The sequence below is a fragment of the Ornithorhynchus anatinus genome, chromosome 2 (genome assembly GCF_004115215.2).
Source record: "Ornithorhynchus anatinus isolate Pmale09 chromosome 2, mOrnAna1.pri.v4, whole genome shotgun sequence".
NCBI lineage: Eukaryota > Metazoa > Chordata > Mammalia > Monotremata > Ornithorhynchidae > Ornithorhynchus > Ornithorhynchus anatinus.
In genome coordinates, this window is record NC_041729.1 from 95,020,030 (window position 1) to 95,040,263 (window position 20,234).

The 20,234-nt window shown below is 45.0% G+C and overlaps 1 protein-coding gene across 2 annotated transcripts in view; it reads right to left on the minus strand.

Annotated features, from left to right (window-relative positions):
* Positions 1–1,517: 1,517 nt before the first annotated feature.
* Positions 1,518–20,234, minus strand: part of L3MBTL3 (L3MBTL histone methyl-lysine binding protein 3) — a 147,251-nt gene continuing 128,534 nt past the window's right edge. For both annotated transcript variants that reach the window (XM_029057559.2, XM_029057561.2), the window contains exons 18-21: positions 17,073–17,161; positions 5,661–5,830; positions 5,329–5,391; positions 1,518–3,372 (exon numbers count right to left, since the gene is read on the minus strand). In XM_029057559.2, coding sequence (XP_028913392.1) covers positions 3,229–3,372; positions 5,329–5,391; positions 5,661–5,830; positions 17,073–17,161 — 466 coding nt within the window. In that variant the 3' untranslated portion in view covers positions 1,518–3,228. The remainder of the gene's footprint in view (positions 3,373–5,328; positions 5,392–5,660; positions 5,831–17,072; positions 17,162–20,234) is intronic.

Here is a 20,234-nt window from a genome sequence, read left to right on the forward strand (position 1 = left end):
AAACAGATATCGTTCAGTCCATCAGTAGTATTTATTGAGTGCTTATTCTGGGAGAGCACTGTCCTAAGTGCCTGGGGGACACCAAAAGAGTTAGCGGAGTTAGCTGGCAGCCTGCCAGGCTCAGTGAGTCTGTCTTAGCTAGAGTCTCTTTGGGGGTTAACGATAATAACTGTGCTATTCATTACATGCTTATTCTGTGATAGGCATTGTACTAAGCGCTGGGGTAGATACAAGTTAATCAGGTTGGACACAGTCCATGTCCCACATGGGGCTCACAGTTTTAATCCTCACTTAAAGATAAGGTGCCTGAGGCGCGGAGAAGTTAAGTGACTTGCCCAAGGTCACAGAGCAGACAACTGGTGCAGTTGAGATTAGAACCCAGGTCATCTAACTTCTAGGCCTGTGCTCTTTTCACTAGGCCATACTACTGCCCTTCCAAGTTAGCAGCAGTTCCCTCTCTCCATCCCCAGCTCACAGCGACACTGAGAGGGACCATGTTTCCTCTCCCTTACCTCTGAGCACTGCATTCTTGTTTCACCCAAGCAAGCAACTCTAATTGGCATAAAGACTTGTCCTCTTTCAATTTGGTCTGCTGGGTGAGGCCTGTCAGTCCCCATCCTGTAAATAACAATAATAATAATAATAAAGATGTTTAAGTGTTTACTATGGGGCTGGTGCTGTACTAAGTGCTAGGGTAGATATAAGCTAATCAGATTGGACATAGTCCCTGCCCCACATATTCAGATGAGGTAACTGAGGCACAGAGAAGTGAAGTGACTTGCCCAAGGTCATACAGCAGACAAGCAGCAGAGCCAGTATTAGAACCCAAGTCCTTCTGACTCCCAGGCCTGAACTGAATCCACTAGACCACACTGCTTCCTACAGCAGTCGAAGACTGTGGTTCTTCTGTGTGATTTTCTATGGCGACTCATACAGCAACCATTTTAATGGCTGAGACTTTTACATAATCAGGCACCAGTGATAATAGTTTTATGTTAAAGGTGTCTGAGTGAATCACAATCCAAAATAACACACATTCTACTTGAAAATGCCAGTGGTCGTTATCACGTTTGTTGGTGTTAAGACCAAAATTAATGGGTGGCCACACTTGAGAATAACTGCAGCTTTTCATCAGGTAAGTAAAATTTTTAATGCAGTGCTAGGGAGAAAATCTGGCCTTTCATCATTCAATCACTCAATTATGAGTGATATTTACTGAGCACCTACTATGTGCAGAGCACTGTACAAAGTGCTTGGGAGAGTACAACAGAGTTGGTAGACACATTCCCTGACCACATTGAGCTTACACTCAAGAAAGGGAGACAGACATTAACAGAAATAAGGAAAGGAGGAGTTCAACTTCCATTTCCCCTCATGGAAAGGCACTGCTCCTTAGAAGGCAGGGAATGGACCGTGTCCTGAACCCAGCAAGTCATCCACATTCCCTGCCTCTTACTCACGCAGCTCCCTCCCTGCTCCTTTCACCGTCTTCCTTAATACAATCATACCACATGAAGGGCTTCTCCAATGCATCTTTTTATTTCATGTCATAGATACAAGTGCAACTTGAATGTACAAATTCTGAACAAAAAAGTAAAAAATTCATTTCGCATATTCATGCAAGGGGATGAATGGTGCACTGGGAACGGTTTCACTGACCCTGTTTTACCTCGTATTATGGCAGATACAGACCTCCATGGGACACAGCTTGAGAAAACCTGACACTAGAAAAACATGACACCAACCAAGGAGAGGTAGAGGTTGCCCAGAGTTAAGACGGCATGCTAAACTACTTCCTAGTCGAAAAAAGACAACACACCCAGAACCGTTTTTCATTCCCAGGAATGAGTCAGCCTGGAGGAAAAAAAGCTGTTCCTTCACCCGCCTCCTGTGAGGTACAATCTCCCCCAGTGAACACTAAACCAGCTATCAGATTATAGGTAGTTGAGTATTCTCGCTTAAAGTGCATCTGTTCTATACCCACACCTACGGAGTGCAATGTCTTAACACCTGGAAAATATTTCGGTTTAAAAAAAAGCAGTCCTTCCAAAACGAAGGGTGTTTTACCTGAATACCTGCTTTGGGAAAGCATCTTCCTGATGTGAGAAGATGGGAAAAATCTATTCTTCCACCAGTGTTGAGCCACCCGCCGTGCGTTTCCAACTGAAACAGTATACCCCCTCTCCCCAGTCATGGAGAGGGCCACTTACAGTCTTGGGCCTCCCTAGTGATTCCTCTCGCTCAGAGGATTTCTTCAATGATGGAAAAGCAAGGCCGCTGCCAGGGTAGAGAGCACCTGTAACTGCACTGGCTGTTCGAGAAGGGCTTGGAAGAGATTCGATAGGCTTAGGTTCTGGCAGCCGCTGCCCCACCTCAAAAACTAAGAACCCCGAGAGCGATCGGCTTCTCGCGGAACCCTGAAGCTCCACAGTGCAGTAGTAGATGGATGCTGTTTGAAAACACTAGATGAAGGTTTATTTCTTCAAATTCAGTCCTATATACTGGTCTTCTGGTAATTACAGTAAAGACGCTGGTGAGAAGGTAATTGATTGCTTAATATTTTGTAATAAACCGTGCAAAAGTAAAAACAGTTACTTAAAAAAGAAAAGAAAAAAAATATTCTCCCTTCCCCTCCCCACCTCACAACCTAAAGCTTCACAACTGTTCAGCCCTGACAAATCATTACAAGCAAGTAGGCAATTTAATGACTTGCAAAGTTATAGTCAGTGTAAATGTGGCATTTTCAAACTCTGGCACAAAATCAGCACTAGCCATAACAGTGTCACCTGGCCAACTGGAGAGCCAGAGTTCATAAATATTACATTGAATTCTCTTTGCGTGAATGATGAAAATGATGCAGCAGGGTTTATGAAATGTCCAGAATCCTTTCCCCCCTCCCTCTTCACATCATAAGTCATTCACGAACGGTTTGTGCGAAGCCTCAAAAAAAAAAAAGCTTTCAAAGGGAAATTTAGCTCAGTGAATAGAACTAAAAAAATGGCTGTTCTATGGTTCCTCAATAAAAGCCCAAGCACTTCCCACACGGGTTCAGGTGTGTAATGTCTCAATATAAATAATCCACGAGTGTTGACCTTTCGTCACCAGTGTTAACATTCTGTCTTTTGAGGAATATTTTTCTTGGCCATTTCAGAGAGTCCTTGTGCTTTGAGTAAAATGAGCTCTCGTCCAGGAAGCCAATGATGTGGGGGGGTTTCCATTCCGGGCTCCTCAAAGTTCATTGTGGGAGTTCTTCTCTGCAGCCTTGAACATCAGAATGGAATTGAAGATCTTTAGGGCTGGTCCCAGCTTTATGCTCATTATTTTCACGATGTCTGTTTGGGTCATCAGCAGAAATGCTTCTCCATCAATTTGCTAAGATGGCAGAAAAACACAAGAGTACAGATGGAACTGACAGGGGCAAAATTAATGGTGAAATATTCAGCTGTTTCCTCCTCGGGCACCAATAAGAACCTTACGCTTGTCCATTTGCTGTTTAAATAATGACATCTCTTCATGGCCTAAAAAGACCATTTCTTGGCAAATGGCTCCCTGCTGAATGTTCTGAGATAATCTAGGAATGGAATGGACCTCTCTTGGGACAATGAGCACAGATCTACAGGACAGTCCAAAACCTAGCTTGTTTGGGGATATGATGGGCGGTAGCTCCACAATTAAAATACTTACAATGTGATCAACACAACGCAAGAAATTGTATGGGCTAAACTGGTAAATGAAGCAGGAGGGGCCAAAAACATGTTTCATAGAAAGTCTTTAAACAAGGGAGTTCCAAGACTGAAGAACTATCATCCCAACTCCAGAAGCTTTGCCAAAACACCCTCCCCAACAAAAAAAAAAAAGGAAAAAAAAATTAAACTAAAAAAACCCCCTTTTGAACCAGCTACTTCCCTGTAAGAGATACCCAGAGAGAAAAACAGAGTGAGAAGCAGCATGGTCTAGTGGACAAAGCATGGGTTTGAGAGTCAGAAGGACATGGGCTCTAATCCCAGTTCCGCTTCCTGCCTGCTCTGTGATGTTGGGCAAGAGTCATTTAACTTCTCTGTGCCTCAGCTACCTCATCTGTTAGGTTGAGATTAGGACTGTGAGTCCCATGTGGGACACGGACTGTGCCCAATCTGATTAGCTTGTATCTACCCCAGTGCTTAGTACAAAGTGCTTAACAAATACCATTAAAAAATAAAATGTAATTGCCTCAGTCCTACAAGATGAAGCAACCTTGCCTGCCTCAAGCAAGAAGCTGTTCTAGAGGCTGATTTATTTGCTGAAAAAAAGTGTTGTGATGTAAATGTTTCTTGATGGTGAAAGCAGAGGGCTCAGTGTCAGGATGCTGGCTTTATATTCCACTGCAGTGGTGTGACCATTCAGTCAATCAGTGATATTTACTGAGCACTTACTGTATGCTGAGCACTGTACTTGGGAAAGGACAATACAACAAAGTTGGCACTAGGAGTTTACTAGAAGAATCTCCTCCTATGATAATGGAAAAACCATGAGTTTCTCCTTTTGGTGTTTACCACACCAGTGTTTTACAGTGTAGGTGCTAAATAAACACCACCAATTGTAAATAAACACCAATAATGCTTACAAAACCTCCAACCTCTAGAAGAAAGCCACCAAATAAACCCAATATTATTTCTCCATTTAAGCACCCTGAGTCTCAGGGGAGGAGTCTGCTCTGATTGGTTCGGTTCTCCCCTTTCCATCCTAGTGATATAGCCCTTCACTCTCCAGCCCTCTCTCCATTCTATTTGACTGGTTCAGCTCCTCAGTCCCTGGTTATTTGGGCCCCCTGAAACTAATTGGCACAGGGTTTTCCGCCTGGTACTGGGTCAAGAACAGACCACTGTTTTCCTGGGATAGTGTCGGTCTTCCCTCTAGCTCATGAGGAATTTGAAGATGGGGTTATGAAAGCATTATCCTTTAGGCAATGGGATGGACCAAGAATAGGAAGAATGTTGGAAATGAATATGCTTTCATATCTACAAACACCTTGTTAGAGAAAGGAGCTGCTCTCTTTTCCTTCCTGAGTGCTCTCACTGAATCCTACAACTAAAGCTGCACATATAAATTCTGTTAAGCTTCTTACATTACTACTGCTTCAGTTTAGGGGTTATGTCCTTTCCGATTGTATATATGATGCTTTAGGCACTGCATGCTTTATTTCATTACACTCAAATAAGTTAACTTCCTGCTCATCAGGAGACTTAAGCCTCATGCTAGCTTGGCTCTTAGAGGAAAACTGTCAATCGCTTTCCGTGCCTAGCCCAGCGAAGTGATGCTTTGTGATTTTTATTCAGGCTGAGCACTTACCTCATCTTTAAACACCTTTCCATGTTCCTCACACCCAGGCAGGCTCTGAATGAATTCTGACACCTGTTGAAAAATCAGATCCAGATTTCAAGTCAATCACAGGGCTTTCCAAACATCACAGGCTCCAAACATTCAACACAATAGATTAAGTTTCTGTCACTCTGCCCAAGACCAGTCCCTCTCTCTAAGAAAACTGCAGGCAGCTAAGAATCCCAGCCCTTTTCTCCTGAAGGAACAAACATTCTTTACCTCCTCCCCATCCTCTCCCCAACACTGTCTCTTATTCCCCTTTCCCCCTACCACTACCACAATCAGGAGGGGACACTGTTCACCTCATCTGTACTCCACTTGGAAACTTTACTGGCAGGTATTCCGGCAACACTTGGAAGCAGTTTGCTCTGCTGTTCCCAGCGTAGGGGCAAGCAAGGGATCGGAGACTTAAATGACAGAAAGACAGCAGATCGCCGCTGGGCTTGCTGGGAACTCGGTTCTTCTCTGGGACCTGCCAAATGAACAACATTACACTCAAATAACTGCACAGCATCCAAATCACGTTTCTTTTGGTGAGTGGCATCCTTTACACAGTCCTAACCTTCTGTTGGCCAAAAAAAGCCTGTTTTGAGATGGTTGCCAGTGTTTTCATAGCTTCTCATGGCTTTGAATTGGTTTGGATGCTTTTTTGCATGAGTACTCTATTTCTCATTCAATTTCTCAAATCCTTCTTGCCTCTCCATTGGGAAACAACCAACCTTCTTTTTGAGGGCCAGAACAACTTAGCTAAGGTCATCCAGGATGTTGCTTTATTAATAAAATATTTGAGCAACTGTGGATACTAAGTTGGGAGTTTTTAATCAATGTAAGTACCAGACCGAAAGAGGAGGTCCGAGAGATGACCAACTTGGGGTTCTAATGAACCATAACGAGTGGAAATTCTGAAGTAATGTCTCACCTTTCCTGTTTCTTAGTTTCCTCATCTAAAATAGGGGAAATAGAAGCTGACCTCTACTGTTTAATGGGCAGTGGGGTGGGGTGCAGATGAGCAGTCCTGAAATCAGTGAGTGTATTTATGTTGGTTATATTTTTATGGTTTTTGTTACACACTTAATATGTGACAGGCGCTCTGCTAAGCACTGGGGTAGATACAAGCTAATTATGTTGGACACAGTCCCTACCCCACATGGGGCTCACACTTTTCTCATTTTATAGTTGAGGTAACAGAGGCATAGAGAAGTTAACTGACTCACTCAAGGTCCCATAGCAATCAAGTGTCAGAGTTGGGATTAGAACCCAGGTCCAGGCCAATGCTCTTTCCCTTAGGCCAAGCCTTGCTTCACTTACTGTAGAGGTATCTTGAGGGAATGGATTCTGAACTCTAGGTATCTAATATGGTGCTCTGAGCTCTGGGGCAGAGTCAATTAATATTTGCTGTCTGGTTGAGTCTCTGAGAAGAAAGGAATTCCTTAAATACAACACAGTACACAATGAACTTCATGCATCATGTGATGAAAAGAACACATACTAGGATAAATAATTAACCTGATGTCAACAGGGGACCACTTCTGCCCCAGCCACAGAGTCAGGAATAGTTTTACAACAGTACCTCGATTTCAGAGGAGAGGATGTGGATGGGGAACAGGGGTGTATATTTGAACTCTCTGTGAACTAGCTAATGATCTAACTCAGCAAGATGCAAAACAGTAAGATTCTTACCCCACAGTCATGTCCACCTCCACTGACAATAAGCTAGTCCAAAATTCTCCAGGGTTTATACTCTGATCAACTGCCAGTTTCCAGCTTCCTTCTCCATGGCTACTCTGCTCAAAACTGTTGTGTTTTTTTCACACATGCACTCCAACCATCCTTGTAGTTGCATCCTAGTTTCACCTTTTCTTATTCAAAGTCATATTACTCACAATTCATCTTTATCTGGCCTATATTTTGCTTTCAGCAAGATCAGTTACACTATATGAGAAGACCGAGAATTTATGTTTCTAAGCTCCAACTGAGATGGAGGCATTCAGAGTACAATTTTTCCTTACCACTCTTCATGCAGCTCTAGTTCTGGGATGGAACCTAAAGAACTGCATGTGCTTCTAGGAGAAAATGAACCCCATGATTGTCATTTACGATTAAGCCACATTTTCGAGGTATAAGACCTAGCTGAATCGTGAGAAATGCATATGTGAAAAATGTTGACTTCTCATTTATATTCCTTAGATTAACTGTTCCAGATTTTCATTTGAATGTGGGAAGAGGATTACATGCTAAATTTCAATGAATTCTGAATCAAGTTGCAGGCAAAGTGCCAAGTCAAAATTTTCCTGCGGGTACCACAGAATATAGTGTGAATTACATTCCTTCTTAATTTGCCCTAAGACTTCATAATTACTTGGTTCATGGAACTTATGATCTAATCATCAAACAGAAACTAACAGAAACTCCACCACCCATTTATAAGCAATGAAGATGAAGAACAGGTGGAGAGTGTGCTTTTTTTCCTTGTCAGTACATGGGAAATATTTTGGGGTTTATCCTGCCTTTCGTCATCTGCCATCACAAGTGCCACATGGTACATTTTAGCTTTCCACTGAAAGATATTTATTCCTTTGTGATGACGTCTGTGGGCAAATTCCATTTCCAAATCATTTTTTTTTTCCTGGGAGCTATGCTTCTATAAGACATTAGCCACAGGTATCTACAAAGGCTATAAATTCAGGCTCGGGAGCGTGTGCCTTGTTAGTGTTGTACTTGCCCAAATGCTCTGTACAGTGGTCTGCAACCAGTTGATGCTCAATAAATAACTCTAACTTATTGGTCTGCAAAAATTATCAGCATTTTCTGCCCTTGAAAATTTTCCCAACAGCAGTGCATAAGGGATGGAGGGGGTACAGTGCTGATGCCATATTTACTATTCTCATTGAAAATTGTTATCCATTTGTCCCCTGATTCTTTAAGATCCCAGGTAAATTGAGCTCATATAGGCCAGGGTTCCTTTTTCTCAGCCAGAAATCACCATTTGAGAAGCAAAATATTTGAGTAAGCAAAATCTCTGGCAATGAAATTCAAAGGCTCACCACCAAAAAATTATTGAGGAATTCATGAAACTTAGAAAATAATCAACATAAACTGCATTGGTCTTCCCTCAAAGTTTTGATTTCGATGAGCTGTCACTGATCGGGTAGTCACAGTGGCAATCACAATACTATTTATTAATTCATTCATTCAATAGTATTTATTGAGTGCTTACTATGTGCAGAGCACTGTACTAAGCGCTTGGGATGAACAAGTCAGCAACAGATAGAGACAGTCCCTGCCGTTTGACGGGCTTACAGTCTAATCGGGGGAGACGGACAGACAAGAACAATGGCACTAAACAGCGTCAAGGGGAAGAACATCTCGTAAAAACAATGGCAACTAAATAGAATCAAGGCGATGTACAATTCATTAACAAAATAAATAGGGTAACGAAAATATATACAGTTGAGTGGACGAGTACAGTGCTGTGGGGATGGGAAGGGAGAGGTGGAGGAGCAGAGGGAAAAGGGGAAAATGAGGCTTTAGCTGCGGAGAGGTAAAGGGGGGATGGCAGAGGGAGTAGAGGGGGAAGAGGAGCTCAGTCTGGGAACGCCTCTTGGAAGAGGTGATTTTTAAGTAAGGTTTTGAAGAGGGAAAGAGAATCAGTTTGGCGGAGGTGAGGAGGGAGGGCGTTCCAGGACCGGGGGAGGACGTGACCCAGGGGTCGACGGCGGGATAGGCGAGACCGAGGGACGGCGAGGAGGTGGGCGGCAGAGGAGCGGAGCGTGCGGGGTGGGCGGTAGAAAGAGAGAAGGGAGGAGAGGTAGGAAGGGGCAAGGTGATGGAGAGCCTTGAAGCCTAGAGTGAGGAGTTTTTGTTTGGAGCGGAGGTCGATAGGCAACCACTGGAGTTGTTTAAGAAGGGGAGTGACATGCCCAGATCGTTTCTGCAGGAAGATGAGCCGGGCAGCGGAGTGAAGAATAGACCGGAGCGGGGCGAGAGAGGAGGAAGGGAGGTCAGAGAGAAGGCTGACACAGTAGTCTAGCCGGGATATAACGAGAGCCCGTAATAGTAAGGTAGCCGTTTGGGTGGAGAGGAAAGGGCGGATCTTGGTGATATTGTAGAGGTGAAACCGGCAGGTCTTGGTAACGGATAGGATGTGTGGGGTGAACGAGAGGGACGAGTCAAGGATGACACCGAGATTGCGGGCCTGCGGGACGGGAAGGATGGTCGTGCCATCCACGGTGACGGAGAAGTCTGGGAGCGGACCGGGCTTGGGAGGGAAGATGAGGAGCTCAGTCTTGCTCATGTTGAGTTTTAGGTGGCGGGCAGACATCCAGGTGGAGACGTCCCGGAGGCAGGAGGAGATGCGAGCCTGAAGGGAGGGGGAGAGGACAGGGGCGGAGATGTAGATCTGCGTGTCATCTGCGTAGAGATGGTAGTCAAAGCCGTGAGAGCGGATGAGTTCACCGAGGGAGTGAGTGTAAATGGAGAACAGAAGAGGGCCAAGAACTGACCCTTGAGGAACTCCAACAGTTAAAGGATGGGAGGGGGAGGAGGCTCCAGCGTAGGAGACCGAGAATGATCGGCCAGAGAGGTAAGAGGAGAACCGGGAGAGGACAGAGTCCGTGAAGCCAAGGTGAGATAAGGTATGGAGGAGGAGGGGATGGTCGACAGTGTCAAAGGCAGCAGAGAGGTCAAGGAGGATCAGAATGGAGTAGGAGCCATTGGATTTGGCAAGAAGGAGGTCATGGGTGACCTTAGAGAGAGCAGTCTCGGTAGAGTGGAGGGGACGGAAGCCAGATTGGAGGGGGTCTAGGAGAGAATGGGAGTTAAGGAATTCTAGGCATCGATTGTAGACGACTCGTTCTAAGATTTTGGAAAGGAAGGGTAGTAGGGAGATAGGACGATAACTGGAGGGGGAAGTGGGGTCAAGAGCGGGTTTTTTTAGGATGGGGGAGACGTGGGCATGTTTGAAGGCAGAGGGGAAGGAGCCCTTGGAGATTGAGTGGTTAAAAATAGAAGTTAAGGAAGGGAGGAGGGCAGGGGCGATGGTTTTAAGAAGGTGAGAGGGAATGGGGTCCGAGGCGCAGGTGGAGGGGGTGGCACTTGCGAGGAGGGAGGAGATCTCCTCTGAGGATACTGCAGGGAAGGATGGGAAAGTAGGGGAGGGGGTTGTTGGGGGGGAGAGGAGAGGCGGAGGGGTGACTTTGGGGAGCTCAGACCTGATCGTGTTGATTTTCGTGAGGAAATAGGTGGCCAGATCATTAGGGGTGAGAGATGGGGGAGGGGGAGGAACAGGGGGCCTAAGGAGAGAGTTAAAGGTCCGGAACAATCGGCGGGGGTGACGGGCATGGGTGTCGATGAGGGAGGAGAAGAAGCTTTGCCTGGCGGAGGAGAGGGCAGAGTTAAGGCAGGAAAGGATAAATTTGAAGTGTGTGAGGTCGGCTTGGTGCTTGGACTTTCGCCAGCAGCGCTCAGCAGCTCGAGCATAGGAGCGTAGGAGGCGGACGGAGGAGGTGATCCAGGGCTGTGGGTTAGTGGAGCGAGAGCGGCGGAGGGAAAGGGGGGCGAGAGAGTCGAGATGAGTAGAGAGGGTGGAGTTGAGAGCGGAGACCTGATCGTCGAGAGTGGGAAGAGAGGACAGGGCGGCAAGGTGAGGAGAGATGCTATTGGAAAGACGGATGGGATCGAGAGAGCGGAGGTCTCTGTGGGGCAGTAGCAAAGATTTGCAGGGGGAGGGAGTGTGAGAGATGAGGCAGGTGAGAAGGTTATGGTCAGAGAGAGGGATTTCAGAGTCGGTGAGTGAGGAGATAGTGCAGCGGTAGGAGATGACGAGATCGAGGGTGTGACCGAGTCGGTGAGTGGGCGCGGTATGGTGGAGGAGGAGGTCGGCAGAGTCGAGGAGGGATAGCAGGCGGGCGGCAGAGGAGTCGTCGGGTACATCCGTATGGATGTTGAAGTCTCCAAGGATCAGAGTGGGCAGAGAGAAGGAGAGAAGGAAGGTGAGAAAGGGGTCAAGGTGGTTGAAGAAGTCGGAGGTGGGACCGGGAGGGCGGTAGATGACGGCGACAAGTAACTGGAGTGGGTGGTAGAGGCGAATGATATGGGCTTCGAAGGAGGGGAAGGAGAGGGAGGGGGGAGGAGGGATAGTGCAGAAGCGGCATCGGGGCGAGAGGAGGAAGCCGACGCCTCCTCCCTTACCGGTGAGTCTGGGGGAGTGGGAGAAGGAGAGGCCTCCGCTGGAGAGAGCGGCGGCAGAGACCGTGTCTTCGGGAGAGAGCCACGTTTCCGAAAGGGCGAGGAGGAGGAGAGAGCGAAGCACCTACTGTGTGCATAGCACTGTACTAAGCACAGGAAGAGGACACAATTATGTATTGGAGATGGTCCCTGTCCCTGGGGAGGCTCCCAATTGAAGATCGTGATATCCCAAAATGAGCTGTATTTCTACAAAACCAAGAATAGGATCCACTCGCCCACTTTGCTTCTCATTTTTAGGTCTAACAAACCACGAACTAAGTGATTGCAGTTCGCTCTCAATGTAAATGGGGGGCGGGGAGGAGGGGAGGGAGCGCACCATGCAGTTAATCAAAAATCCCAAGAACCACTCAACTACCTTGGTTCTCAAGAGCTTTTGTACAACTTCTCTACCCGCTGTGAGCTTTCTGAGTGCTGGCGAAAAAGTGCCATGGATTTCCCTGGAAGCCAACTGGGAAACGGATTCAGTCTGACTGCTGGGGATATTCATTCTGTGTTTGACGGGCTGCCAAGGTATTCTAAGGGTTTTTAGATCTGACTTTGTCCTTTGACAGAGGAAAGAGCTTTTAGGGTCATTACAGCACTTCATCGCACCTAGCAGGCTTCCAAATCTATCAATTCCCACCAATTTTCAAATCCAGTCTAGTTCTTGATCAGGCCTGGTTACTGTAATCACTATTAAATGTCATACTTAATACAGTCTGCATTTAAGATCAATTTCACTGACTTGGATCTAAGATGCCTGGCTTGGTTTTCTGCAGTGCAGAAAAGTCCTATAAGAAATTATCACCTGGAACTCTAATTTAATTTCATATCTACCACAGCACTTAGTACAATGCTTGCCACAAAGTAAGCATTTTACAAATACCACAATTTTTATTATTTTTACTATGACCTAGGAGCTTCCCAAATTTTCCGACTACCATTTTTTATGTGATTTTTCCAGAAGATGCTACTCTATCTGCCTTTCCTTTGGCTCTACTGTCACCTTTCTGGCTTATAAAATACATAGATCATTCCCCGCATCTACCACTGAGTCTATACCCTGGCTTGGTCACTCTCAGGGACAACTGGATGCATTGTGCCTATCCCTGGGGAATTTTTTTATTTTTATTATAAGACCTTGAACAATATACAGGTTCATCAACCTGGAAAACTGATGGCAAATCTGCCACAGGCCACAGCAGGTTCAGGCCACCCCCTGGAGTACACAGCCTCTAAAATGGTCAACAATTCCAAATTCCTAATTTGTTTCCAAGGCTTGTGGATTATTGAACTTCTACTGCAGCGTAGCTCAGTGGAAAGAGCACGGGCTTTGGAGTCAGGGCTCATGAGTTCGAATCCCAGCTCTGCCACTTGTCGGCTGTGTGACTGTGGGCAAGTCACTTAACTTCTCTGTGCCTCAGTTCCCTCATCTGTAAAATGGGGATTAAGACTGTGAGCCCCACGTGGGACAACCTGATTCCCCTATGTCTACCCCAGCGCTTAGAACAGTGCTCGGCACATAGTAAGCGCTTAACAAAAGCAACATTATTATTATTATTACTGAATTTATACCTTCTTCTGCTGTAATTTTTGGGTTGAAGGCCAGCTAAGAACCCTACTCAATCAATCAAGAGTATTTAAGTATGTATTGTGGCCAGAGTTCAATAGAAGTAAATGAAATGTACTGTAAGCAAAACAATAGTATAAAAATGTGGCAAGGAAAAAAAGGTCCTTGTTAAGCACTTATTATGTGCTAAGCACTGTTCTAAGCACTGGGGTAGATACAAGTTAATCAGGTTGGACACAGTCCCTGTCCCAAATGGGGCTCACAGTCTTAATCCCCATTTTACAGATGAGGTAACTAGGCCCAGAGAAGTTGAGTGATTTAACCAAGGTCATACACACCGACAAGTGGCAGATTTGGGATTAGAACTCAGGTCCTATTGATTCCCAGGCCCATGCTCTATCCATTAGGCCACACTGCTTTTCTGATCAACACATTAACCCAAGGTCCTCAAGGAAATTCAACCAGCCTCACTACCGAACAGAAAACTGGCAATGGAGTACAGCGGGAAAGTCTAAAGATCCAAAAGCATCTGTTCAAATTAGCAACTCCAGATGCTTTGGCAAAAGACCTGAAACATTCTTCTGAAAGGATCTGTTGCCCCTAGAAAATATCTGCAGTGCATAATGGAGGAGCAGATAGGTGCGAAAACCAACCTGGCCATTAAGGGGTCCTCAGAGAGACTTCCAGTCCCCAACTTTTCACCTCTTAGGGGAACAAGCTGTAAATTCAAGCCTGTTAAGCACCTGAGTCCCAAACACAAGACCATCAGTCACACCTGGGTCAATCAGGCCCATGGTCTTTGCAGTCCCAGACCCTATCTCTAAGAGTGGCAGCCAGACACTTAGAGGAACTGTGTGCTTGCTGCCCTCCCGGTCAGCCATCGTGGTTACTGGTGGACCATTTTAGCATTCATAACTTCCCCGCCAGGAACCAACTGTGGACTGGTCACCCATGACATTTCTCCAAACGCTTCTTGAACCTGCCGACAATTTTGGTGAAAGTACAGCCATAGTAGGAGCCTGAAGTTCCCAGCCCTTAAAGCGTAAAGCAGTGTTCTACAGAAAATGATAATGAACAAGCCGAATCCTGCCTGAGTGAGTGGTTAAATTTCCACCTCTTCATTTTCTCCGCATCAGAACATTGCTCGAACAGTCTGAAATGCATTCAAGAGCTGTGCTTTCCCCCGGAATGAATAATTTACATTCTCCCTTCAAAAAGCATCTCTGCCAAAAGAACACGCAGAGCTAAAATGCAGCAAAGTTCAGAAAATGAGACATAATGTACAGTTCCTGTTTAGGTAAACCCCTCTCCCCACCCTAAATCCTTAGGGTGGTATTGATGCTGTTGGCACAATGGCCAGGACATTGGTTTCCTACTGAACTGAAAGGATTACTTCACTGTCCCAACTGTCTCCTTGGCTTCCTTACCTGGAATGTGGCTCACTGAGTCTTGTTTTATTTTCCAGCGCTTAGAACAGTGCTCGGCACATAGTAAGCGCTTAAAAAATACCAACGTTTTTATTATGCTGTCGAGTCGACTCCGACCCACAGCGACTCCATGGACCAATCTCTCCCAGAATGCCCCACCTCCATCTGCAATCATTCTGGTATTGGATGCAGAGTCAGCAGTCCTATTTGGAACCATTCTTGATTCTCATCAAATCGAAAAGTAAAAATATCCATGGTAAGTGAAAGAACTAAGAATCACCAGCATGGCCAGAAGAAGCTTGGCCTAGTGCATGGAGCATGGGCCTGGGAGTCAGAAAGTCATTGGTTCTAATCCTGGCTCCTCCACTTGTCTGATGTGTGACTTTGGGCAAGTCACTTCACTTCTCTGTGCCTCAATTACCTCATTTGTAAAATGGGGATTAAGATTGTGAGCCCAATGTGGGACCGGAACTGTGTCCATCCAGATTTGCTGTATTGCCCTGCCACAGTGCTTAATACAGTGTCAGGCACATAGTAAGCACTTAACAAATACCACCATTATTATAATTATTATTATTGTTATTGACACCAGAGTTCTGTTAGTTTCATAATTAAGTCAAACAACATGTGTTTTAATTATATAATAAATTGCAAGCTGTTTATTGAGCTTAATTTCAAAACCCAATTTTTGAGCTGAAGGATTTGTAAAAAATGCATCCCAAACGAACACACCCGGAGGGAGAGCGACACAGCGGCATGAAGCCGGAGTGCTTGGCCCCCACCCCTCAGCCCCAGCATCTAGTGATGGACAACAGTCAGGCCCTGACACACCCAGAGCTCCTGGCAGCCCATTCTGCAGCGCACTACAGGCAGGACAAGAGGCAGCAGAGTCTTTCCGACTTAGAGAACGTTGGGAAAACTTGGGCTAAACTGTAAACTCGGTGTAGGAAGGGACCGTGCCTGTTATATTGCTATAGTGTACTCTCCCAAGTGCTTAGTACAGTGCTCTGCCCACAGTAAACGCTCAATAAATACAAATGACTGACAAAGCTTATTGTGGACAGGGAATGTGACTGTTTATTGTTGTACTGTACTCTCCTGAGTGCTAATACACTGCTTTGTACATAGTAAGCACTCAATAAATACAACTGACTGACGGGCTGTGGTGGCTCCAGCTCCGGCTTCTGCTAGCATCACTGGACACCACGTCCCGGCAGACCTGCTTCTGTCTGGAATAAACTCCCCCAGCTCTGAGCTGCAGGACACTGAATCAGATGGGGTTCCAGCCCTCTTCAGCAAACCATAATATGCCAGGCTACCTATGTCACCTTTGGAACTGAGAGTCTCTGCAGATGGGAACTAAGGATGTCTACTGGTGGAGTGGGGCATCTAGGACTTTCACTTCCCAGAGACATTGTTTTATTGTCTTGAAGTTGTCCTCTTGGCTTGTTATTATAACCATTATCTCCACTACAGATGATAACCTTGACGTGGGCAAGGAATGTGTCTTTTATATTGTACTTTCCCAAGCACTTAGGACAGTACTTTGCACACAGTAAGTGCTCAATACATATGACTGACTGAATGAATATTTATCCATATAGTCTCGCCGAGATCTGTTAATCCCTCTTTAATTCCCCACCTCAGTGCTTAATATAGTACCTGGCGCATAGTAAGCACTTCACAAAAACCACAATTAATATTATTATCATTAACACTAGAGTACTGTTAGCTTCATAATTAAGCCACAGAACAGCATGTGTTTTAATTATATGACCAATTACAAACTGTGTATTAAACCATCTTGAGTCTAATTTCAAAACCCAGTTTATGAGCTGAAGGACTTGCAAAAAACGTATCCCAAATGAAAAAAGCCACAGGCAGTGCTTGGCACATAGTACATGCTGAACAAATACCAGAGCTAACTAACTTCCACTCTTATACCACACATCATTAGCTTACCAGATGCATTTTTAATTTAGTGGAATAAACGACTGTACTGCTAATCCTAAAAAAAAGACTTAGAATTGAGCTGTCAACAGACAAAGCATGCTGTAAATGATGAACTGATAACAAACTGTTACTGGCTGCTCCACCAAATTACAACACAAACCGATTCTGGCTGCTTCAGAATTAAAAAAAGCTGGGCTCTAAATTGAGGTCACCTCTTTTTATGTCCCCGAGTGGGACCGACCCAGAGCGTGATGGGAAAAATCACAATGGGACTGTGTGGGCTGCACTGGGCTCCACGGGGTTGGCTACCTAGTAGTTTCAGGGCATCAGGCTCTGCCCTTCTGGTTCTGATTGTCTCCTTTCTTACTCTTAATGAACTGCTAGCAGCCAGTTGGGAGAACAACAGAGTGGATGGAGGTAAAAGCATGTTCCCCCCCTCCAAATAAATGACCCCACACTTCTTCCCCGGGTTCTTCCAGGGATTTGCAATCTGTCCCAGGCTGTATATATGTCAGCAACTACTAAAAGAGTGTCATTACCTTTGGTTTCATTCAGCTTTGGCAGTCCACTCCCTCTCTCCTCTTTGCACTCTTCCTTTGGATGGAGGGCCTTCATTTGTTGTTCTCCTCTGGAGAAACAGATTTAATTTCAAGATTTAATAACATTTATGTGCACATTGACAATGGTATCTGACAACAAGCTAATTGATCAATGGTATTTATTGAACACTCACTGATTGTGAAGCACTACACTGAGCACTGGGGAGAGCAGAACATAAACAAGGCACAAGTTCCCTGCCCTCAGGAAATTCACAATCTGATAGAGGAGATGAACAAATGTTATGTCAGAAGAAAAAACAGGGACACTCTATGGAGTTGTTTGACTATCAGAAGCCACCTAGAAAACAAGTCAACCAACACACAAAAGCCACTGAAAAATGTCCTTAGTTGTGTCTCTGGAAGTTCACGATTTACTATATGGGGGCTTTAAGAATGGCATGGAGCTGTCTTTTCAGGTTTGTCTCTGAATGCTGGTTCCTGCATTGTTTTTCAGAATGAAGAGAAGGAATTTTTAAAAAGCAGGAGAAAGGTGCTCTCTCTACTGTCCTCAAAAACAAACCAAAAACCCCAAGGATTTTGATGCCCTCAAGGCACATCAAGTGAGACACTCCACCCTCCACTGGAGTGTCAACATTCTTTGCTGAGATGACAGAGAACAAGTTGCAGGAATACCAGCCTGTATTCACAGAGACTTGTTTCGTAGGATGCCAGAGGCTCAACCTGTCCTCCAACTTGACTCACTGCGTAACTGTGGGCAAGTCACTTAATCTCTCTGTACCTCAGACTCTTCATCTGCAAAACAGAGGTAAACACTACCTTCCAAGAAGCCTTCCCTGATTATACCATCTTTCTCCCTAATTCCCGGGTTGCCTATGCATTTGGATCTTATCCTTTAAGCACTTGATATTTACCTCTCCCTCAGCCCCACAGCTTCTTTTTTTTAATGGTATTTATTAAGTACTTACTCTGTGCCAGGGGTAGATACAAGCTAATCAAGTTGGATCCAGTCCATGTCACACATGGGGCTCACACTCTTAATCTCCATTTTGCAGTTAAGGAGACTGAAGCACAAAAAAGTTAAGTGACTGACTTACAGTCACAAAGCAGACATGAGGTGGAGCTGGGAATGAAAATCAGGTCCTCTGATTCCCAGGCCTCTGCTCTTTCTACTAGGCCATGCTTCTTCTCACTTAAGTACAGATCCATGATTTCTTTTTTAATGCTTGTCTCCCCTTCTAGGTTGTGAACTCCTGTGGGGAGGGATCATGCTGGCCAATTGTATAGTATTGTACTCTCCCTAGCACTTAATACAGAGCTTTGCACACAGAGACCAAGGGTTTGGGAGTCAGAGGTCGTGGGTACTAATCCTGACTTTTCCACTTATCAGCTGTGTGACTTTGGTCAATTCACTTAACTTCTCTGTGCCTCAGTTACCTCATCTGTAAAATGGGGACTACGATTTTGAGCCCCAGGTGGGACAATCTGATTACCTTGTTCATTCATTCATTCAATAGTATTTATTTAGCGCTTACTATGTGCAGAGCACTGTACTAAGCGCTTGGAATGAACAAGTCGGCAACAGATAGAGACAGTCCCTGCCGTTTGACGGGCTTACAGTCTAATTGGGGGAGACGGACAGACAAGAACAATGGCAATAAATAGAGTCAAGGGGAAGAACATCTCGTAAAAACAATGACATCTCGTAAAAACAATACCTTGTAGCTACCTCAGTGCTTAGAACAGTGCTTGGCACATAGTAATTGCTTAACAAATACCATCATTATTATTAATAAATACCACTGATTGATTGATAGCATATCTACCTATCTTCCAGGGTTGCTGCTAGGAAAAAAGCGAGATTAACTAAAGTGAGACTGCTTTGGAAATACAAGTGGTAAATAAAACTAAGGTATTATTAGAGATTTAGGCTTCACTAAATGCTGATTAAAGCTAAAGCTACTTTAGCATTTAAATGTTTGTATTTGTTAACAGTTATGTTATTTAATTGCTCTTTTGTTTTCACCAATTGTCTCTATGCACTTAATTCTTTGACATGCTGCATAGTTTACACTTCACTTCTCTTGTCTGTGTCTTCTGGATCAAGCTCTAAGAACCTCAGTACAGGGACCGTGAACTCGTCTTACTGTACCCTCCTGAGTGCCTAGCTCAACACTTTGTATACAGTACGAGTTCAATAAATACAAAGAGTGATTGTCGAACCAGAGTAGATCCTTTGCCCAACTCTAATTAGATCACCTCCTTATCAGTGGTATTCATTGAGTGCCTACTCTGTGCGTAGCAATCAATGGTATTTATTGAGCATTTACATGCGTGCAAAACACTGTACTGACTGGAAGAATACAGTATAACAGAGTTGGTAGGCATGTTCCCTGGCCACCCTGAGCTTACATCACTGTACTAAGCACTTGGGAGAGCACGGTACAATAGAATTAGTAGGCATGCTCCCTGCCCACAACAAGCTTACAGTCTAGAGGTGTGTAGTTCTCCTTTCATTCATTCAATAGTATTTATTGAGCGCTTACTATGTGCAGAGCACTGTACTAAGCAATTGGAATGAACAAGTCGGCAACAGATAGAAACAGTCCCTGCCGTTTGACAGGCTTACAGTCTCCTACCCCTAAGTTGTGGGAACAGCGCTGGGGGTGAGCAGGGGAAGGCTGGAAAGAAAATTACCTCCGGCCTCATCCTGGAGCTAAGAGAACACAGGCTCCACTTGGGCTGCATGATCTATCCATCAACATCAATACGGTCTTCTAGGTGAGGTGAAATGGGAGAGCGGGAAGAGACGGGAGGAAATGATCCCATCTCCTACTGGATAAAGATTATGGTTGGGACCCAGTGAAAAACAGTGTTCTCAGCGAGGATGGACTTCCGGATCTCTCAGGAACTGTGGCTAGTCCTGGGTGCTGTGGTGTTTTGTCAAGTTAAGATATGTGAGCTTTCATCCTACCCTGTGTCTTATTCAAAATCGAAATTTTCACTCTTTCAAAGCTGCTAAACCAGGCCCATGCTAAATTTTCAAAATACTTGCTAAATGCTCTGAAATGTAAAACACATACCTTCCATATTTCCATTTAACAGTTTCCCTGGTAAACAGGAGCTAAGAAACATTTCTTCCTC